A 24,311-nucleotide genomic window follows, 5' to 3' on the forward strand; every position below is an offset into this window, starting at 1 on the left:
TTAAAATTCACCTGAGCAATGCAGTAGTCTCTGGGATTTTCCTTCTCCAGACCATATTTCTCCAGAGCCTCGGCCACAGCAAAGTCAGCCATATCAGTAGTTGAGAGCAGGATGGTCTTGTAAGGAATGTTCGGCTTCAGACTATCAGCGTAGATCCTCAGAGTCCCTCCTAAAAGAGAGAGATTGTGTCAAAGATAATTTAAAACTAATAGTGCAGCTTAGTGGCAGACCAATATATCGGCGAGGTCAGTTAATCAGATGATACCTGGCTTTTGGAGATGATCAGAATTGTCTGATAATACAAGAAAATTAAGAATTTATAGTGCAGATTAGTACAGCAGAGAGGCCAATCAATCAGCAAATACCTGGCTTTCTGAGATTAACGGAATTGGTTTATAATCATGCCCATAGACTCCTTAACTGTCTACCTTGTGTCAGATCCAAAGTCTAACGGCAGGCTAATATAATGGCAAGGCCGTTTAATTGGCCAATTCTTGGCATTTCAAAACCCTTGCATCAGTGTCAATGATGGTTTAGGGTAACAGCATTAGCAACACTTAAAACACTATCTTATGTTCTGGATTTCGGTTGTGTCTAATGTAGGTTAAAGGATTTTATTAGTATGGAAGCACACACACAGAGTGAGAACTCCAACATTCCCAACACTGGGATCTAAGCCCAGCTGCGTTCACTACTAAGCCTCTTTAACCAGTTCACACACTGCCTAACTCTTGTCAGATGGGGTGAAAGTGATGAGTAACTGGGAGCCTTTCTATGCATGTCACGTTAAGGATTTGCCTCTGGTCTAAACCCTCAGCAGCAGACATACATTATTATCCTGATAACATAAGCCTAGGAAATCTAAATATCTGTGTGTGTCCAGGACAGAAAGGCTATTTTAGGTGTCAGTGTGAACAGAGCTACAAAATAAAGTTTTATGTTGCGATCTGGGATTGTTTCCCACTTGAAAGTAGGTGGTTCATTGGCAAGAGGTTACAACAAGTGCAGTGGAGATGCCAGGGCTCTGATTTAGTGCTCTTATTATATATTTAGACTGTCCCATGGAGACAAACTGCTGATATTTTACATGACGCAAAGCCATTTTTTGGACCAAACAGTGTCTAGATATAAATATACAGCAATAAAATGAGTCTATTAATCTTCCAGAAAAGCTCAATGACCATAAATTCAATTCTTATAATGCACCAACACTAAATGTTTATATGCTCATGTCTGTATGAATGAACTACTTTTGTAGCTTAGTTTCCATATATGGTCGTGAGACTTTAATATGCAAAGCGCTCTGTCATGATTGGCTAGGCTCTTTGCATGTGAAATGGATAACAAGGCTTTCTGCTGAATAATTACCTAGTTGATATGTAAATAGGGGCAGTTGTATGTCAGTGTAGATTATGTTGACCTAGTAGCGTTTTTCAAACCTGAGTCCGGTCGACCGTCTCCACTGCGAAATTCTTGCATCCTCTTCTCCAGCTTCTGCTGCCGTCTCCTCTTCATCACCACCTCTGGGTTTGAAATGGTCCGTGTGAAACTAGTCTCTGGCATGTCTTTATATACCTCAGCAGCCAACCTAGAGTTCTCTCTATCAGGAAGAGGGAAAACAGGAGTAATAGAAAAAGTCAGTCAATTAAGCCTTCCTACTGTAGCACAGAAAGAAAAATGCTAAATGTCCTTTCACAAATGATTAGGACAAGAGCAATCAAACAGGTGAATGGATTTAGTTTTAAAGATGCTCTTATATGGTTTCTTACTAAAAACCCTTTTAATCGACTATTGCCTGTATGTGCATGTCTACGATACAAGGCGAATCAGTTGATACTCCTCACCCATCCTCGCGGTTCAGTGTGTGATCGTCTCCATCTGGAATTCTGGAAAACGCCTCCTTCTTCTTCTCCTTCTTCTTCTCCTTCTTTGACAGTGTTCTTTTGAAGTTCTGGATAACCCCCTCCTTCTCTTTCTCAGGGCCATTTGTCAGTGTTTTCTGGTGGAGAGATCAAGAGGAAAAATAAAGAGAAAGATGTTGAGAAAAATTGCAGTGGGATATCAAGTAGAGTAGGTTATGATTCAGAAAATGTAAGTTAATTCAGAAAATTCTTAGCATCTCTTTTTATGTCTATTTAACAATGTTTTTAAGCTTCCTACGTTTTTTATTAATATTTATTTAAATTATTTTTGAAGAATTCATTGCATTATTAACTATTATACATTCAAGGGGTGAAAGGTTAAGGTTAAATTAAGTGGAACAATGTGTTTCTATTGATTTCAGGTCTTGACACCGTTGTGATTTTGCAATACATCATAGGAAACACTCAAACAATTTACAGGGAGATTTCAAAGCATTGCAATATGAGTGAATGGTTTGAGCCAAAGCAAGGATTGCAGAGTTCAAATTCAAGCATGCTTAACAAGTTACTCTATAAGAGAGCACCAGACAGATGTCACAACATCACTTCAACTCCAAATCATCAAATGGTTAAGTGGAGAGCGACTAAACAGCAGATTTTTAGAACGTTTTTTAGTTCAGAAATGATATAAAAGCAATCCATCCTAAATTATGGACATGAATTCCACTTTCTTTCTTTTTTTTTTGCAACGTAGAAGTAAGCTATTTTCTGTGAATGTGTGAGACTTCTGCATCATTAGTTAAATGACTAGAAGAATAAATTGCAGTAAACAGTAAAAGTATGTGTTACACAGCATTTTCTAATAATACGCAGCATAACGGACCATTTTTGTACAGCTGAAATTACTGGAAGTGAATAATACCAGCCTTATGCCTTATACATTCATGTTACAAATGGCTGCATGCCTAACATTAAAATAAGGTGAAATGCATTCAAAATGCATTATCCGTTGCTTATACACAAAAAAATTACAGCTTTCATTCTTCACACCTCTTGCAATGTACTGTATCTGCAGCAGACAAATGCAAGTGCTGTTCTGTGTGTGAAGTTGTGTGGCAAATCTAAGGTGACAAAAACACGATTAAAACAGTGATGCTGGCATCTTATCCTGAGATGATACCCAGTTATAGTGTTAAACAGCTGCCATTAGTACTTACATTGTTGACTGAAACATATTGCGGTTCAAAGGGAGGAATCAAACTTTGGTACGGGCCGAATAATTGAACTGTGTGTGTAAATAGCCTAAAATGCAGAAAATTGTTGGGATCTTCCGCCCAGACACCCAAACACACATTCCTGAAGACTCAGATACTCCTAGCTCTGATTTTATGTCTCTTTGGGGAGCCTTGCTGCACAAAACACTAAGAGCCACTGAAGTGGAGGAGAGAGATGCAGACGGAGTATAAAAGAGTAAAAAAACATTTGATCTGCTTCACTTAGGTGAGGAAATGAAGTTTCTGCTGATGCCCGTGTTAGTGTCCTGAGAGGGTTTTTAACTGACGTGGAATGGGAGAAGATGGTTTCAGGGGCTGTCTGAACAGCAGGGGACTAAAAAAGCTGTTCCATCATAACTAAGAGCAGAAAGCTCAATGGGAACAAACACAGACATCCTTGGTGAATCATCGTAAAACTATAGCTCCTGCATTCAAGCCAGACAAACCACAGAATCAAGCTCTGTGAAACAAGTTGGTTTTGTTTTCTAACTTTTGGTCTTGTCTTGGTCAGCTTTTCTCACCTTGGGAATAATGTCGTTTTCGTTCTTGAGAACGAAGCGGCCCTCTCTGTCGTCTTTGTTCCAGTTCAGCTGTACGACCAGTGGTTTCTCATCCAAGTCCAGTTTCCTCTCTTCTGTCACAGAGAAAGAGTATGCCAGTCAGACAATCACCTCTCTAGAGAATTTAATCAAAGTACATGAAACGAAAATAAAACTACAGTCCTAATGGATGAAACAAAAGCACCAGAAAAAAAAAACATTATTTTCTATATTACAGCATTTAAAGGAATAGTTCATTCAAACATGAAAATTGTCATTAATTACTCAACTTCGTTCATCTTCAGAACTCAAATTAAGATATTGATAAGATATTTGATGAAATCCGAGAGCTTTCTGATCCTACATAGACAGCAATGTTTTATAGCCCAGAAAGGTAGTAAGGAGGACATCGATAAAATAGTCCATGTGACATCAGTGGTTCAACTGTAATGTTACGAAGATAAGAGAATAATTTTTGTGCTGTGCCTTGTTTACAAGAAGAGGAATGCGCACGCATGTGTCGTGGTACTGAACACAACACGGAAGAGGAGAAACTGTTGAATGAAGTCATTTTTTTTTTCTTTTTCTAGCGTACAAAAATTTTTCTCGTAGCTTCATGACATCACGGTTGAACCACTGATGTCACATGGACTATTTTATCGATGTTCTTACTACCTTTCTGGGCTATAAAACGTTTTAGTTTAGCTCACTGATTTCATTAAAAAAAAAAATCTTAATTTGTGTCCTGAAGATGAATGAAGGTCTTACAAGTTTGGAACGACATGAGACTGAGTAATTAATGCAGAAATTTTGGGTGAACTCAATTCAATGTAATATTTATTCAAAGACAGACACAAAGAAATTTGTTCTGCTCGTGCTTCATAAGAACCAATATGTCAGTTTTGTTTTATTTATGGATATTTTACAAACTAGATATATTTTTGTCCACTGAAAATTTGCAGAAGGTTTAAACTAAAATATTAAGGCCACAAACAAACTCTAGAAAGTATGCAGCTACATGTGATGTTGCATTATAAACTGCATTTTGACTTTTCCAAAATGCAACAATGTGAAACTGAGTTGTGTTGCTAAGTCTCAGCATGCATGCATGAACACAACCATTCAAAAAAAAAAAATATTATATAATATATAATATATATATATATATATATATATATATATATATATATATATATATATATATATATACTTTAATCAAATACATGTATCCTTGGTGAACATCAGACTTCTTTCTTTTTTTACCAAACCCAAACTTTTGAACTGTGTTTGTTTTATGACAAATTCAGATTTATTTAGGAATAGTAAAAAGTCACAAAACTGCATTTTATGATTATTTTTGTGTTCCTATGACTCACCGCCACTGACATGGACCTCATAGAGGGAGTATTTGGGAGAAGACAGCATCCTCATATCCGGTCTGAACTTTTCCGCTAGCGTCTCGATCACATCCTGCGTTGTGGCCGTGCTGGACACTCGGATACACTTTGTGGCGAAGTTCCCAGCCACTCGATCCTGGAAGTAAAAGCGCATCACGCCATGGAACTCTAAGTCCTGAAAGAAGAAAAAGAATATAACAATAAGTGCATGCTATTTTGGTCCACGTTATTTTCTCATTTCATTCCACATTCCCCTACAAGTTTATGCACTTTTAAAGAGCATCTACATAATTTAAGATACACATTCAATCTGCTGTGAAAGTTCATCTCTTCCCCATCTGCAGTTTGCGATTAAATCTAGCAGGAGGCTACATCTTTACCTTCTCTGTTGTGTGTAAAAAAAAAAGAGCAGCTGTGTGTGGCAACATTAAACTCGTAACCTGCAGCAGAGGCTGATATTTGAGCTGGCCAAACAAGATGCATCTGGGACGAGGACAGCAGCCTTAAGAAAACTGTGAAGACGTGCTTGAAGAAACGTTTCTGTCTGTATAATAGAGGAGCAGGTGTATCAGCATTCACTTATATTGTCTGATTATACCACAGCAATATGAGCATCAGAGTGGTTTTATATTAATTTTAGTGAGCTGTAATAGCACACCACAGATACACAACTCATTCACTCTATATACTGCTGTTTCCGGACACACCAGACCACACGCCTGCTTGTGTGCCACACTGTCTTACATACATAGATATATGAGACACCTGGATCCTCAGGGTCATAATAAGGCTCCTATAAAAACACTGACAGACAACACAGATCGCTTTCAATATTATATTCAGCAGTGCTTTAACAAACAAAATCCAAATGAGGTGAATGAGGTTTACTGTAACTTTTCTAAGTGATCGGACAATTTTGCCAGTAAGATGACCGACAGTCAAGCTGAAGTCAAATTTTAAAATGTAGTTAATTATAATAATTAAACTACAATGATGCAATACAAGCCAATGTACCTATAACAGAATAGAAAGAGAGGTCAAAATGACATGAAATAGCAGTCATTGTGCATCTAATTCCTATATGACGGACTTCTGAGTCAATATTTAGAAGGATTTGGGGCTTTCCTACATTTTGACCAATTAATTTCGTTAACTTTTCCTAGATCTTTTCAATTGTTCAACCTAATCGCATAAGGATAAAATAAAAATTAAAAAAATTGAAAAAGTGCCTTAATGTCGTGTTGAAGCCAGCTGTATGAGCAAGAAAAAAAATAAACTCCTCTGTAGTGGAGGGAAACAAAGGCTCAGTTCTGAATATAATAAATATATAAATCACAGGCATTCTAATTCCTGAAATGTGAGTGTGTGTGTGTGCAAGAGGTGTGACTTCAAACATCAAGAGAACAAACGCCATGGCAACCAGAACAATGAGTGTCAGGAGAGTCACCGTGTGTTTCCTCAAAACACAAAGGGCCATTTCCTGTCAGATCTAGTGTGAATACCAACTTCAGGCAGTTTGATTCTATCTGTAACAAAAGGCCTAATAAAAAAGAAAATCAACTCCCTTATAGTGAATTTGCCACAGCTACGGGCCATTGCTAGGTAAAATAAAATAAAATAAAATAAAATAAAATAAAAATCACTCAGTGAATCACAATAAAAAAAAAAATAATAAAAATAAAATCACAAAATTTTCCACCAATTTTTTGGAGCATGAATAAGATTTTATCAGTTTAGCATGCTGGACTGCACTAGACTTCATATAGTTCAACTATCTAGTGCACACAGACACAGGAAGACAGGACACACTCTTCGGCTACACACAAGAATGTCTTTGAAGCCCGGTTAGAGGGTTTGCTGATGAAAAGGCTGACTGTTTGCCCCCCGCCGTCCCACCTTTGACCTTGGAACTCTAAACCCTGCTGGAGAAAACTCATCCCAGCTTTATCATCATAAGTACAGAGGAACGAACGCACAGTCTGAAGCCATGGACTGTGTGCGGTGGAACTCATAAATCAGTTACAGGACGGGATGCTGTCTTTTATCTGTTATCCATTTGAATTTCAGGAATTCCGTAGCAGAGTCAAACTTTCCATCCAGGCTGATATCATCACGCTCCTCTGCTGAGAACCATAAATATGTCAACTGTCACCGCTTTCGGCATATGGAAAAATGTGCAGAGCACCTGGAGAAATATAAGTACCGGAATTTGAAATATTCCCAAAAACATTGACAATCCATGATCCATTCAGGGAGGCTGGGCCCCTCCCCTCGATGGTGGTGACATCCAGTTTAAAGGGGTGGTTCGGGATTTTTGACATCGGACCTCATTTTTAAGTCAGCCTGGTTGTTATTCATCAGTGGAGACATTTTTTTTTTTAAATTATCCAGTCTTTATATTTGGATAGATAGCCGATGCTAGGCTAGCGCGAATCAATGGGTATATGTTAGCCAGCCATTAAAAACCGTTTTACCCGCTCCACAGTGCACCAAACGCAAATCAATTATAACACTAGACTATCGATGCAAATGTCCGTTGATAGAATAATGTTAGAAATCAAACTTACCTTTCATCACATTGCATTAGTTATAATTTGTTCCCTGTAATCATAAGCCTTGTCGGCAGCAGCAGCGGAGTGATATTGATTACCTAGGCAACCGAGTGAGCCGGTTAGCTGGATGTAACGACTGTAGTGCGCTTCTGTTCTGTGTTTACTTTTTGCCGCATTACTAACCGGAGCAAAGTAAAATTCCGCAGCGGCTGAGAAACTAGTTCCTTTAGGATCATTGAGATGAAAGGTAAGTTTGATTTCTAACATTATTCTCTCAACGGACACTTGCATCGATAGTCTAGTGTTATAATTGATTTGCGTTTGGTGCACTGTGGAGTGGGTAAAACGGTTTTTAATGGCTGGCTAACATATACCCACTGACTCGCGCTAGCCTAGCATCGGCCAACTATCCAAATATAAGGACTGGATAATTAAAAAAAAAATGTCTTCACTGATGAAAAACAACCAGGCTGACCTAAAAATGAGGTCCGATGTCAAAAATCCCGAACCACCACTTTAAGACAGTTTTATTGAGGTATCACTCAGATAATTTAATAGATTCATTAGTATTTTGAGGTTTTTATTTTTCCATTTTCCATTTTATTTTAAGTTCATGTTTTAGTAACTTTGTTTTTAAAATTATTTTATTTTAACTAATGAAAAAAAAGTTTTTATGGTTTTAGTTTTACTATAAAAACCCAGGTTAAGGCTGAAATCGGTTTTCTAGAGGTGGAAATTGCACATTTGATAAACAGCATGCACTATGCATTGAAAGATCCTTTCAGTCTCAGCGTCAAAAAATATTCACATTGCACGGAAATGACTACGTCCATAACGAAAGGTGAAATCCTACCAGCAGGGGGCGACGACAGGTTATTACAGCCTTCATGCAAATCATCAGACAGTTTGACAAGGATAAGCTTATGAGCTCATAGCTTTATTTCCAAGTGGAGAAAAAGCATAATAAAACATGTCAGTGTAGAATTTCGGCAACCCGACCTGACGATCACACCCAGAATAACTAAAAACACATGGGACTGCAGCCACCTCCCAATTCACACCACACAAAGCATTCTAAAAGCATTTCCCCTGACAGCAGCTTTTACTAACAACAGGACACAATTTTTGCTAAATAATTTTGTGATATGCATTGCTATGTGGTTGATATGATGTTCTGCGTGGTTGCTAACTTACATTTACATTTGATATGCTATAATGAAAAGCGGCTTCATTCAAGATATAGTTTATTCCCTGGGAATCAAAAACAGGATTTTGGCATTGCTTGTGCTATGCTATACGCCCTGAAATGTCTTGTTGAAATCCCAGTGTATAAGCAATAACCATAGTGATGCTTGCCTTCACCAACAGGCTAGAAAGAAAAAGGGCTGTCATCATTACAAAACACTAGCGCAGAATGCAAACAGGCTAATCTGCTTGCCACACACTGCATATGACTAAAACTTTCCATGTAGCAAACCAACAGTTCAGACAGTTAAGATAGCACTGAGTCAACAACTTCAGCCTGCATCGTATACAAACGAGAATGACCCTTAAGACCACGAGGTCAGCATTCAACTCTGCCCAAAGCGCAATTAGCATACTAACAGCCCGGCTCTGGTCTTGACAGTCAGGCTCACCGATGTGCAAACAGACTCATGAATGGGTCACCATACTTGGCTGTATGTCACGTCACTTTCCAATTTCCACTCTTCAAAAGTTGCTGGGGTATATTTGTAGCAATAGCCAAAAATACACTGTATGGCTCAAAATTACTGATTTTTCTTTTATGCCAAAAATCTTTTTTTTTTTTTTTTTTGCACCCTCAGATTCCAGATTTTCAAATCGTTGTATCTTGGCCAAATATTGTCCTAACAAACCACACATAAATGGAAAGCTTATTTATTCAGCTTTCAGATGATGTATAAGTCTCAATATAAAAATTAAAAAAAATTGACCCTTATGACTGGTTTTGTGGTCAGGGTCACAAATAGATTAGAAGTTTATTATTTGCCATAATAAAAATGTACATAGAGAATAGATAAATTTACAATAAAATAATAAAGTAGTAGCTATGTTTCCATTAAAGTTGTGAATTTAGCTTATGCGCAAAATTTGTATATTGCATAAAATATTGCTGCAGTGGGTGAAGCCACTCTGGTTTTTATTTTTTACTTATTTATAAATTATTTGCACTTCAGAGCGCAAAAACAAACACATGCACATAAAAATAGGTGGATGGAAACATAGCTAGAGGTCACTTACATAAACAATTATTAAATGCACATTACCAGAAACTGTTCAATTCTAAGAGTCAGAGTGAGGGTCAAAATAGTCATCTAAACCTCAATTACGAAGTTTTGATACAATAACAAATAAAATGCAACAATTAGGACTAGGGCTGCTCCGATCACGATCGGCCGATAATTATTGCGCAGCGGTAAATTCCCTCAGGTGCGTGATTTCACATAGAGCAGCTGTTACTACACAGAGCCATTGTTAACCGAGAAGATGCGCAAATCCACTTCATTTTCAGTTAACAATGGCTCTGTGTAGTAACAGCTGCTCTATGTGAAATCACGCACCTGAGGGAATTTACCGCTGATTAGAGAACCGGCTTTACTGACGAGATGCGCATTAACGATCGGCCGATCATGATCGGAGCAGCCCTAATTGGGACACAATATGACCCCTTTAAATGTTCAGATAATTAAAACCTAAAGTCCTAGAGAGGTCACTGGGTTATATTAAGTTGGTTTAAACCTGCAAGTAAAGCAGTGAAAGCACATTCCTGTGTGAGCACCTTTCACCTCTGATGGAGGCTGATCCTGGGGGAAATCAATGTGTTCAACAGGTCTCTGACCTGGATTAATGCAGTGGTGTGTTTAGAGGGGTGGCGTTAACCCCATGTCAGCAGGACACTTCGTTCGCTGAGACAGAGGGCAAATTCCCAACACACAATTATTTGGACAACTGTTTTGCTTATTTTCCATCACAGAAGATATCTGGACTAAAAATTAATGACTTTAAAAGGGAAGCAGCTGATTTTGGTGTGATGTTGGGTGTCCTAAATCAGATGAGGATAGAAGTTAAAAACACATACTGGGATAACAGAGAGATAGAGAGAGTGATAATCTAATGAATGTCAAACCAAAATACGTGAACAGGAAGAGAGGGAGAGAGAGGTGGGGGGGGGGGGGATTTGCAGGTTTGTCCTCTTCCTCCTTTGACTCCTGTAGTTTTGTCTCTGAGGACAAGAGAGCTACCCAATGTCACATCTCATCTCAAATATTGAGAGATGACATTTCAAGTGAAGACGGTTTCAAAACACATCATTTTTACTGTTGGCAAATTCTCTCTGTAACACAAGGCACAGGAAGAGTAAAGCAAGATGAATGCGCTTCTGTATCAATAAAGAGATGTAATAAAAATAAAATACAACTTTTTTGCTAAAATATATTTATTCATTAAACATTTTTATTTTATAAAAAAAAAAATCCTTAGATTATTTGATATAGAATACATTTAATTTCCATTTTACTAATTTATTTTAAATAAAATAAATCTATATAAATTAATGTAAAATTAACAATTATATATATATATATATACGGAGCCCCGCACGTGACATGCAAGAAAAAATTAATAAATTGTGTGCACGATTTACTAATTAGTTCCTTCAATGTACTAAAACGTGCACACGTTTACTATTGCGTTCCCTCAATTTACTATTTTGTTCACTCAAATTGTAAATAGTGCGCACGATTTAGCAAATCGAGGGAACGCAATAGTAAATCGAGGGAACGCAATAGTAATCGTGTGCACGTTTTAGTACATTGAAGGAACTAATTAGTAAATCGTGCACACAATTTATTAATTTTTTCTTGCATGTCACGTGCCGGGCTCCGTATATATATGCATGGTAACACTAAAATAATAAATAGTTTATCCATTCACAAATGGCTGCCATATAATTAAATTACTTATTATTGCAGGCAAACCAAGAGAAAAATGTGTGATACTGACAAAGAAAACTCAGTTTAGTTTATCTCCACCCAAATTCATCTCTTGATTAGTCATTTTTATCTATGAAACAATTACATCACTGTTTCTGGTAACAGTGTTAAATGATTCACACATGCAATGATTCATTCAGTGTTCTACATGTAGTAACCAGTTTACTCCAGAGATCCGGGTCAGGGTTAATTCACGAGTCTTTGACAGTTGGCAGATAAACAATGAGCCATGGATGAGGTAAGCATGTGGAAATGCAAAACATGACATTATAGGAAGATAAATGCCGCAGGACCACAGCCTTGAGCGACAGATCTATAATCTCAGGGTTAAAAGTGGGTTAATTGCCACAGTGCTTTTTAAAACAGAAACAACCCCCCAAAAAAGTTTTGAATCAAAATGTATATTTATGGAGAAAAATACCTCAGCAAAGCTACAACTTCTTAAAAGGTTATGAAAGAAATAACCAGCACCCGAGCCAACAAAATGTAGAGATACAGAGTTCATCTTCACACGAAAACTACAATTTTATTGTCAATTTACAAAACTGAAAGTAATGTAAAAAAACTGTTGGTTATGTCTTAAGTGAAAGTAAACGGTTGAGAAAAAATTCGGATGTGTATTATATTGGATGCATTCATTGTCTCAAGCTGCAGTTGCTCTGTGACGCCTGTTAAAAAGAAAAGAAGAAAAAAAAAAACCTGGACGCACTCCGAGAGAAGGTCGTTAAAATCAATTTCCTATTTTCGTTTTCGAAACTTGTGTTGGTTGATTCGTGCAATAGATTTTCGAACATAAAGTGACAGTCGACACGGTCACGGTTTTAGACTATACAGGAGAAGGGATGGGAAAAGATCTGGGCACAGTTTTTCCAGAACTTCGTGCCAAGTTAAAGCGGTGTCGAGCTGTTTTAATGAATTTGTTTAGATGTATTATGGTGCCCGAACCCGTATGACTTTGAACAGAGACCGCGAACATTTTGTTTACTGCAGCCGCAGCCATCATTACCAAGCGCGAACCTTTGACTCTGACAATGAATGAGAATATGAGACAAAGCGCAGGCATAGTGTGACATCCGTTAACCAATAGTGTAAACATAGATGACGTCAAGGGTTTTTTTAATTAAAGAAGATAGCCTTCATTTGTATGTAGACCTAGGCAATTTATATATTCACAATACTTACTTAAATATAGGGCTGCAACTGACGATTATTTTGATAATCGATTAATCTGCCGATTATTTTTACGATTAATCGATTTATGTACTTATATTTTAGTTTTTTTTTTAAATTTCCCCAAGTAAATTATTAATAAAGGGTCTTTATCATTCAGCATAGATTTTTAAGAGATTTTAACCATTTTGCATTGTCATATCCTCATCAAAAATATACCTGGAGTTGTTTTATTATGTGTTAGTGATCCTTTGTCGAACTCTTCTGAAATCAAAACACTGACCCATACTCTAGCAAATTTCACAAGGAGATTTCAAATAATTTTTTCACCATGGCAGTCCTTAGAGCTCCTAAAGTAGTTTAACATCCCGAACAAAGCTTATTAAGGAATCTTTCAGAACATATTTTCACAAAGAATAAGGATAAAACAGAATAAGATTGCAGTGCGTTGTATTTTATTATTTACTGGGAAACAGCTTTATAGCTTTTGCTGTGAAATTGTAAACAATCCTTCGAATAAAGTGCCAATGGCCTGAATCCTGAATGGAACTCACAATTTAAAGTAAAATCCATCAGAAGGTTGTCCAGAAAAAAAAATTGGACACAAAAAAACCTGCTTTGTGAAAAAGAGCAGTGAATACTTAGAAAAAAAGTGCATTTTAAATATCTTTAAACATTTACCTCTCTCATTCAGTCATAATTAGGCTGCATTACTGAATTATGAACTGGTAAACGACAAACTGATCACAGAACATGTTTGTAAAGCTTTAAATGTTAACTGTTAAAAAGCAATGTTATCAGCTTTTACGACTAAACATTTGCAAAAAACATTGTACTGGAGAATCTGCACAAATAAAAGTCTTAGGGGCCGTTCACATATCGCGCCTAAAACGTGTGGAAAACGCTAGGCGCACCGCTTTCTCCTCCTTTCCAAAGCGCTCGTGCAGTTGCGCCCATGAGGTGTCTGCCTTTGCTAAGCAACCATGACGCGCTCTCTCCTTGAAGACGCGGAAATTTCAGCAAAATGGATTTGCAGCTCTAAAAATCGCTTGTAGCTCTGCTACTAAATTTATTTCAAAATGGAAATCCATATACAGCTATGATCAGCTTTTCCTTCATCTTGGCTGAGCTTTTAACGTTGTTATGGGAAAGGATGAAGCTGATTATTTAGTTCTTGTCACATGACCTGCGGTGCGCTTGCCGCATTCTGAAAAGTTGAAATGTTTTTAACTCGATGCGGTGCGGACGCGCCTGGAAAAACGGGCGCGTCGCGACTGCGTCGCTTCCATTATGAGCGCGCATACTGCGCGCCTACATTGGAAATAACGAACATGAGCGCGCAAAAGACGCGATATGTGAACAGCCCCTTAAACAGTTCAGTAGTGCAGAGTTTACAGGTTAATCTTCTTTTTTGAAGGCTCAAAGTAAAGTACTCCCACATCCCGCTGACTGCTGCAGAGATGCTGTTCGGGAAGCACGTGACATAAAACGAGGCCAGCTATTGGCTATTCGCTACTTCTCCTGTTGTACTGGCTGAGTAAAACCTCCGGTGGCTCATTACTGCCACACTTTGGTCACCGCAGATTTGAAATATGCACGAAATGAGCCGCTTACGGCAAATAAGTTATTTAGCAACGAATCGATGACTAAATTAGTTGACAACTATTTTAATAATCGATTTTAATCGATTAAATCGATTCGTTGTTTCAGCTCTACTTAAATATAATTAATAGTATTTTAATGCTTTTGTATTAGTTGTTTGAAGAGTAAAAAAAATTGGTCGGTCTTAACGCAAATTTACAATCGGCAAGTCGGTCGGACTAAAAGCAAAAAAAAAAAAATTAGTCGGTGCTAAATTGACAGGGTCGGTCGGGTTACGGCAAACAAGAATATTTTTAAGGATGGCCTAAATACAGTTTACAAAAGTTCACGAGGGAGCAATCGGTTTCCAATCTACTGTAAAGTTTTGTTGTTCACCGCTCATCACACCACAGCTGTTTCCTCCGGCAAAAAATCTAGCCCTTAACACATATGAACGCATACTTTAATTACACTTACTTAAATATACTTAATCAAATTTCGTACTTCATACATACACTACTGTGCAAAAGTCTTAGTCCTAGGTAGTCTGTTGTCAGACTGCTTGTGCATTCAACATGTTAACGGATCAGAGCGTTCACACTGCACGCGATAAAAGGCTAGAAATAAAAAAAATTATATCTAGCACACGAGAATAGAGAGAGTTGTGAGTGCATAGGACGCAGTTTAAGTGAGAGGAAACACGTTTTAAGTGCTTGCACTCTCTCCGCGCTAGAGCAGCGTGTATCTGAGCAAGTACGTCTGGTTTTGTGACAGAACAAAGGAAATCTGCGTGTGAATGGAGAGATTCGCACTCAAGCATTATTTTAATGTTCTTTCGCGTTATAATAACGCGCTCTCGCTGCTGCTTCTGCACCGCTTACACAGACTGCAAACGGAGTACGTGTGAACCAGGGATGGCCGTTTTCCGCAAATATCACATTCGAATATTTGAGCTCACAAAAAACGAATATTTGAATATTCGTTTATTAAAAAAAAAAAAAGTCCAATTACATATAATACTAATAATTCCATTTCTACTACTACTACTATAATAATAATAATATATACAAATATTTTTTTTTACTAAATTAAATACAGATTTTCATATACATTTACATGAAAAATGTAGATAAAAATTTTTTCTAATAAATTTCAAACCAACCAACAAACAAAAAAAATAAATAATATATATATATATACACACACATATATAAGAGTCAGCTAGTAAAAATATCTAAACTAATAATAAAGCATGTTCAAGAAAAAGTTCAGAAAAGGCAAATACAAAGTCTAAAATCACAAGCTGCAGAATGAATGCATCAAACCAAACCGGCACTGCATGGTTCTCCGAGGAGCCGTAAATGAATGTGACAGAGAGCTGAGGAAACAGAAAGATGCTGCTTTTAGAACAACCATGTATTAAAAATGAACAGAGAAAGTGTGTGTGTAGGAACACAGAGGAGAGACGAGAGTTTGGGGTGGTTGGTATGTGAAGTCGGGTCACGGCGAGTGGAAAGACTTCTGTGACTTTCATGTTTTAACCAACACTGCTTATCATTCTCCAAAGCCCTGGACTGTCCTGATTACCACTAAACTCTGAGTGAACTTCCCTCTTAACACACAGCTCTAACTAAAACCCCATATTCCTATTTTATTAAGAAAGAATTTTCCATATTCTGGAGACTCAAAGATAATGATTGACTAGTAATTAAAATTAAAATTAATAAAAAAATATGTTAATGACGTAAAATTAGACATAAAGTGATCACTTTAAGGAATATGCCTAATATCTGTTGGAAAGACTGTTGTCCACCGCATTTGGTGCAGGAGTTTTTTTTTTCTCATTTATTTTTTAATCATCATCATTTTCCTATCAGTCCGAATCACCTGATATTTCAAACTATATATTTTAGAATTCCAATTTACAAAGAGTTTCCATCTTTTCTATTATAGATTAAAATATTTTCATGGCTTAAAGCATATATACAAAATAAAAAAGTAAAAAAAAGTTAAAACATTGAAATAGAACAGTCTGCGTATAGATTTAAAACAGGCCTGCGTAAAATATATTGATTTCTCGATTTTAATCGATTCTCGTTTTTACAAAATATTTTACAAAATATCCCTTTTTTCCCAAAATGTCTAAAATCCCAAGAACAGATTAGACTAGCCTGTTTTAATTTAATGAACAGAACTTTGTAGTGTGCCTCGTATCCAATAAATAACAATAAGCTGTTACTTTTGATATCAAATAAAGTCTCAGATTTCAAATTCTGTGCATTTTATTAAAACATTCAAACAATAAATGCTACTTTGGCGCTGTTTAATGTGGAGTGAATGTTGTAGTGCTTTTCAGTTCAGGAGTTGTGAACTGATCGTCTTGACTTTAAAACTAGTTATTATTATAATAGCTGACATGTGACAAAAGTTTAATCCACAGTATTATAATGTAGTACCAGCTGACTCTTATGTATAATTTACAGCATTAGTTGAGAGATTTGTTTTCCTTGAGAAAATGTAACATGTATTGTACCTGATATTTAATCAAAATAATTGATATTGAATTGAATCCAATCGCAAACTTGTGAATAGAAATCAAATCGAACTGTAAAATGTGTGTCAATACCTAGCCCTAATTTCTAATAATGTCCGTAATATTGGTTATTAGACAATTATAACCCATTGGTATCTATGAAAAACGGAAGTTACCATGGTACTACATAAGCAATTACAGCTTCTGCAAGAGACAATAAAGCTCTACTACACACAAAGACCATAACAATTCTCTTTCTGCCATACATGAATATTCATTAAGACATAAACGCACACTAATTTCAACATGACACTCAAGTAAGATTTTTCAAGAAAAAAAAGCTATTATAGATGCAGTGTAAATGAGTCATGATGCTAAAACAGGCCAAGGTGCTTGTTTAAATCACCTAGTGTTCAATGTTCTAGAGCTTCAAATCACAGACACAGAAAAAGCATCAACCTTTAAGTTTTTTAAACCTCGCACCTTATGAGCTCCATCGATTCTTTATATGTCTAAGTAGCTTCATGTAAAACGCGGAGCATCTGATGGAAATAGACCATGTCCAGCTATAAACAGACTGCTTGCATCTCAGAATAGAAACATATTTAAACATCCTCATGGTTTGCCCTGCTGGCAGCTGGCAGATCTGGCCGGGAGCTTGTGGTGAAGATGCTGTTAACCTCCTACAGCGGACGGGGCTCTCTCTGAACACAGAGGTGCTGATAAAGACACCTCTTATACAGGTGCATCTAAAAAAATTTGAATATCATGGAACAGTTCTTTATTTTTTGTAATTTAATTAAAAAGCAAACTTTTTCTTATATTCTACATTAATTGCACACCTGTATATCACCAGAGAAAGACAACAGAATTACTCCAGAAAATGTTTTAGAATTAAAATTTTAGGAGCACGCAATCTAAGCCTGTAAAAACAAAAAAATCTATCTATCTATCTATCTATCTATCTATCTATCGGTGCATGCCAGTAGATATGTACATATACCTAATTATTTGGTTTACAAGTAAACTACAGCAGTGTTTTCCACTTAATTTCATTCACAGCAGTAGTGGGAAAAGAATTCAAAAAGGGGCCAGCTGAGCAGGCTTGTGCTGATTGGACCAGTATCCGTTTTGATCAGCGTTCAGTTGGGATGACTAATCCTGACGCTGTCTGAGCTCCTGTCAGCAGGAGTGTGTGTGTGCCTCCTTTCATGCTTCAACACACACCAGTCACATGACCAGTCTTCCATGGAGTCTCGTGTTCTTGTTTTTATCCATGCAAACAAACATAAAGGTTGGATAAGGGTTGGACAAATGTGTGGGTTATTTTATTATTTTACATAAGTGTTTTTTCTTATTTGTGGCCAATTAAGAAATTATAATATTAATATAACACAAAATATATAAAATAAAATAGTAAAAATGTTTACATTTTTTAATGTTTTAATACTACAAATGACCATACCTGCTTATATCATCCAAATCAGAAAACAGTGATTAATTACATTTACATTACACTTTAAATTTAGTCATTTATCAGACGTTTTTATGCAAAGCGACTTACAAATGAGGACAATGGAAGCAATAGAAATCAAGTTTTTTTATTATATAATAAATAAAAATAAAACAGATCAAATAGAAAAAGAATAGAGCATGCAAGTGTAAGAGGCCTTTTTTGCTTTTGTTAATTATATAATAAATAAAAATAAATCATATAGAATACAAAAAGATTAGAGAAGCTAGTGTCTTTTTAAAGAAAACAAGCAATTAGTAAATGAATATTTAAAATCAATAATAATAACAAAAGTCAGAAACAATTGAAATTACTAATGATTAATATTCAACCATTATTATTATCATCATCATTATTATTAAATAAAATAAACGATGACAAAGAAAACAAGTGTTACATCTAACCAACCTATTAATTTGGATAATCCAATAAAGCAAATCTCTTAATCTATCAAATCTCAAGACTCGAGAGCAGCCCCATGTCCTGACAGCACACCAGAGACCACCTGTTCCTCTGTTTATAAAACACTGCATCCACACGTTGCATCAGTGTTAACCTGGGCTAAAAATTCAGCTGCTAAAGAGGGCCAATGTCACACTTTCTTGCGACAGCATAACACATCTGGGTCTCCATCGGTCACTCCCATCTCTGAAAAAATACAGACTTACTGCTCAGGACTTCTTCCCCCTCAATCTTAATTTCTAGACAAGTAACTGGTTCATGCTCACAGAATACAAGACGACAGAGCATTCAGCTTCTTTCTTATAACAAAGGATTCAGTATAACCACATGACTAGTACGAAAAACTTCATGCAGATGAGGCCAGGCCTGTACGGCCAATCAGCTCAGAGCTGCAGGCCTATTCAGCGAATCAGGACAACATATTTTTCCCCTTCACCTCATCCAGGTCTAGCTGTTTGAGAAGGGAGTGGATGAGATCCAACCACGGCCCTGTTAAATCTGATTAGCAGCTTGTTTGTGTAGCAGGATTAGGCGTTCCTCGTGGTCTGGCCCTCCCGGTTCGGGCGTTCCTCGCGGTTCAGTTAAAAGCTTGAGGACGCGTGCAAGAATAAAGAGTTAACCGTGTTAATAATGCACGGTTGACCATGCCCTCCCCCCATGGTTTCCACATATATCCAGAGATAAAGGTAGAGGTTGCTTACCCTACAACACAACAAAAGCAAACTGGAAAAAAGTTTGGGAATGAACCACAAATGGCGCATTTAATGTGATGCAAAAGAGGGAAAATAGTAAGGCCAATATGTTGTAATGTTCTGTCCCTTCATGCCGATCATTCAGTTTACAAAAAACTGGAAATAAATCTGGCCAAAAAAAAAAAAAAACTTCCAGTGGAAAACATGGGTTATAAATGAGTTATCCATATATGCAACATATTAAACTGTGTGTCCTGTAGGAAGGTGCTACGTTTGAGCTTAAGTGCTCGATGAGCGATGCATCTTTAATCAGTGGACATTTACTACCAGATACCCCACCATAATGTTTGATTTCTAACATTATTCTCTCAACGGACACTTGCATCGATAGTCTAGTGTTATAATTGATTTGCGTTTGGTGCACTGTGGAGTGGGTAAAACGGTTTTTAATGGCTGGCTAACATATACCCACTGACTCGCGCTAGCCTAGCATCGGCCAACTATCCAAATATAAGGACTGGATAATTAAAAAAAAAATGTCTTCACTGATGAAAAACAACCAGGCTGACCTAAAAATGAGGTCCGATGTCAAAAATCCCGAACCACCACTTTAAGACAGTTTTATTGAGGTATCACTCAGATAATTTAATAGATTCATTAGTATTTTGAGGTTTTTATTTTTCCATTTTCCATTTTATTTTAAGTTCATGTTTTAGTAACTTTGTTTTTAAAATTATTTTATTTTAACTAATGAAAAAAAAGTTTTTATGGTTTTAGTTTTACTATAAAAACCCAGGTTAAGGCTGAAATCGGTTTTCTAGAGGTGGAAATTGCACATTTGATAAACAGCATGCACTATGCATTGAAAGATCCTTTCAGTCTCAGCGTCAAAAAATATTCACATTGCACGGAAATGACTACGTCCATAACGAAAGGTGAAATCCTACCAGCAGGGGGCGACGACAGGTTATTACAGCCTTCATGCAAATCATCAGACAGTTTGACAAGGATAAGCTTATGAGCTCATAGCTTTATTTCCAAGTGGAGAAAAAGCATAATAAAACATGTCAGTGTAGAATTTCGGCAACCCGACCTGACGATCACACCCAGAATAACTAAAAACACATGGGACTGCAGCCACCTCCCAATTCACACCACACAAAGCATTCTAAAAGCATTTCCCCTGACAGCAGCTTTTACTAACAACAGGACACAATTTTTGCTAAATAATTTTGTGATATGCATTGCTATGTGGTTGATATGATGTTCTGCGTGGTTGCTAACTTACATTTACATTTGATATGCTATAATGAAAAGCGGCTTCATTCAAGATATAGTTTATTCCCTGGGAATCAAAAACAGGATTTTGGCATTGCTTGTGCTATGCTATACGCCCTGAAATGTCTTGTTGAAATCCCAGTGTATAAGCAATAACCATAGTGATGCTTGCCTTCACCAACAGGCTAGAAAGAAAAAGGGCTGTCATCATTACAAAACACTAGCGCAGAATGCAAACAGGCTAATCTGCTTGCCACACACTGCATATGACTAAAACTTTCCATGTAGCAAACCAACAGTTCAGACAGTTAAGATAGCACTGAGTCAACAACTTCAGCCTGCATCGTATACAAACGAGAATGACCCTTAAGACCACGAGGTCAGCATTCAACTCTGCCCAAAGCGCAATTAGCATACTAACAGCCCGGCTCTGGTCTTGACAGTCAGGCTCACCGATGTGCAAACAGACTCATGAATGGGTCACCATACTTGGCTGTATGTCACGTCACTTTCCAATTTCCACTCTTCAAAAGTTGCTGGGGTATATTTGTAGCAATAGCCAAAAATACACTGTATGGCTCAAAATTACTGATTTTTCTTTTATGCCAAAAATCTTTTTTTTTTTTTTTTTTGCACCCTCAGATTCCAGATTTTCAAATCGTTGTATCTTGGCCAAATATTGTCCTAACAAACCACACATAAATGGAAAGCTTATTTATTCAGCTTTCAGATGATGTATAAGTCTCAATATAAAAATTAAAAAAAATTGACCCTTATGACTGGTTTTGTGGTCAGGGTCACAAATAGATTAGAAGTTTATTATTTGCCATAATAAAAATGTACATAGAGAATAGATAAATTTACAATAAAATAATAAAGTAGTAGCTATGTTTCCATTAAAGTTGTGAATTTAGCTTATGCGCAAAATTTGTATATTGCATAAAATATTGCTGCAGTGGGTGAAGCCACTCTGGTTTTTATTTTTTACTTATTTATAAATTATTTGCACTTCAGAGCGCAAAAACAAACACATGCACATAAAAATAGGTGGATGGAAACATAGCTAGAGGTCACTTACATAAACAATTATTAAATGCACATTACCAGAAACTGTTCAATTCTAAGAGTCAGAGTGAGGGTCAAAATAGTCATCTAAACCTCAATTACGAAGTTTTGATACAATAACAAATAAAATGCAACAATTAGGACTAGGGCTGCTCCGATCACGATCGGCCGATAATTATTGCGCAGCGGTAAATTCCCTCAGGTGCGTGATTTCACATAGAGCAGCTGTTACTACACAGAGCCATTGTTAACCGAGAAGATGCGCAAATCCACTTCATTTTCAGTTAACAATGGCTCTGTGTAGTAACAGCTGCTCTATGTGAAATCACGCACCTGAGGGAATTTACCGCTGATTAGAGAACCGGCTTTACTGACGAGATGCGCATTAACGATCGGCCGATCATGATCGGAGCAGCCCTAATTGGGACACAATATGACCCCTTTAAATGTTCAGATAATTAAAACCTAAAGTCCTAGAGAGGTCACTGGGTTATATTAAGTTGGTTTAAACCTGCAAGTAAAGCAGTGAAAGCACATTCCTGTGTGAGCACCTTTCACCTCTGATGGAGGCTGATCCTGGGGGAAATCAATGTGTTCAACAGGTCTCTGACCTGGATTAATGCAGTGGTGTGTTTAGAGGGGTGGCGTTAACCCCATGTCAGCAGGACACTTCGTTCGCTGAGACAGAGGGCAAATTCCCAACACACAATTATTTGGACAACTGTTTTGCTTATTTTCCATCACAGAAGATATCTGGACTAAAAATTAATGACTTTAAAAGGGAAGCAGCTGATTTTGGTGTGATGTTGGGTGTCCTAAATCAGATGAGGATAGAAGTTAAAAACACATACTGGGATAACAGAGAGATAGAGAGAGTGATAATCTAATGAATGTCAAACCAAAATACGTGAACAGGAAGAGAGGGAGAGAGAGGTGGGGGGGGGGGGGGATTTGCAGGTTTGTCCTCTTCCTCCTTTGACTCCTGTAGTTTTGTCTCTGAGGACAAGAGAGCTACCCAATGTCACATCTCATCTCAAATATTGAGAGATGACATTTCAAGTGAAGACGGTTTCAAAACACATCATTTTTACTGTTGGCAAATTCTCTCTGTAACACAAGGCACAGGAAGAGTAAAGCAAGATGAATGCGCTTCTGTATCAATAAAGAGATGTAATAAAAATAAAATACAACTTTTTTGCTAAAATATATTTATTCATTAAACATTTTTATTTTATAAAAAAAAAAATCCTTAGATTATTTGATATAGAATACATTTAATTTCCATTTTACTAATTTATTTTAAATAAAATAAATCTATATAAATTAATGTAAAATTAACAATTATATATATATATATATACGGAGCCCCGCACGTGACATGCAAGAAAAAATTAATAAATTGTGTGCACGATTTACTAATTAGTTCCTTCAATGTACTAAAACGTGCACACGTTTACTATTGCGTTCCCTCAATTTACTATTTTGTTCACTCAAATTGTAAATAGTGCGCACGATTTAGCAAATCGAGGGAACGCAATAGTAAATCGAGGGAACGCAATAGTAATCGTGTGCACGTTTTAGTACATTGAAGGAACTAATTAGTAAATCGTGCACACAATTTATTAATTTTTTCTTGCATGTCACGTGCCGGGCTCCGTATATATATGCATGGTAACACTAAAATAATAAATAGTTTATCCATTCACAAATGGCTGCCATATAATTAAATTACTTATTATTGCAGGCAAACCAAGAGAAAAATGTGTGATACTGACAAAGAAAACTCAGTTTAGTTTATCTCCACCCAAATTCATCTCTTGATTAGTCATTTTTATCTATGAAACAATTACATCACTGTTTCTGGTAACAGTGTTAAATGATTCACACATGCAATGATTCATTCAGTGTTCTACATGTAGTAACCAGTTTACTCCAGAGATCCGGGTCAGGGTTAATTCACGAGTCTTTGACAGTTGGCAGATAAACAATGAGCCATGGATGAGGTAAGCATGTGGAAATGCAAAACATGACATTATAGGAAGATAAATGCCGCAGGACCACAGCCTTGAGCGACAGATCTATAATCTCAGGGTTAAAAGTGGGTTAATTGCCACAGTGCTTTTTAAAACAGAAACAACCCCCCAAAAAAGTTTTGAATCAAAATGTATATTTATGGAGAAAAATACCTCAGCAAAGCTACAACTTCTTAAAAGGTTATGAAAGAAATAACCAGCACCCGAGCCAACAAAATGTAGAGATACAGAGTTCATCTTCACACGAAAACTACAATTTTATTGTCAATTTACAAAACTGAAAGTAATGTAAAAAAACTGTTGGTTATGTCTTAAGTGAAAGTAAACGGTTGAGAAAAAATTCGGAT

General features: G+C 36.7%; 1 protein-coding gene across 17 annotated transcripts in view; it reads right to left on the reverse strand.

Annotated features, from left to right (window-relative positions):
• The window catches only part of LOC132092199 (afadin-like), a 130,558-nt gene that overhangs the window by 53,778 nt on the left and 52,469 nt on the right, over positions 1-24,311 (reverse strand). For 9 of the 17 annotated variants that reach the window (XM_059498336.1, XM_059498346.1, XM_059498333.1 and 6 more), the window contains exons 2-6: positions 5,052-5,247; positions 3,658-3,770; positions 1,845-1,999; positions 1,440-1,600; positions 12-169 (exon numbers count right to left, since the gene is read on the reverse strand). In XM_059498336.1, coding sequence (XP_059354319.1) covers positions 12-169; positions 1,440-1,600; positions 1,845-1,999; positions 3,658-3,770; positions 5,052-5,247 — 783 coding nt within the window. The remainder of the gene's footprint in view (positions 1-11; positions 170-1,439; positions 1,601-1,844; positions 2,000-3,657; positions 3,771-5,051; positions 5,248-24,311) is intronic. The other 8 variants (XM_059498332.1, XM_059498338.1, XM_059498345.1 and 5 more) reach the window with 1 other exon arrangement.

This window comes from Carassius carassius, chromosome 18, assembly GCF_963082965.1.
Source record: "Carassius carassius chromosome 18, fCarCar2.1, whole genome shotgun sequence".
NCBI lineage: Eukaryota > Metazoa > Chordata > Actinopteri > Cypriniformes > Cyprinidae > Carassius > Carassius carassius.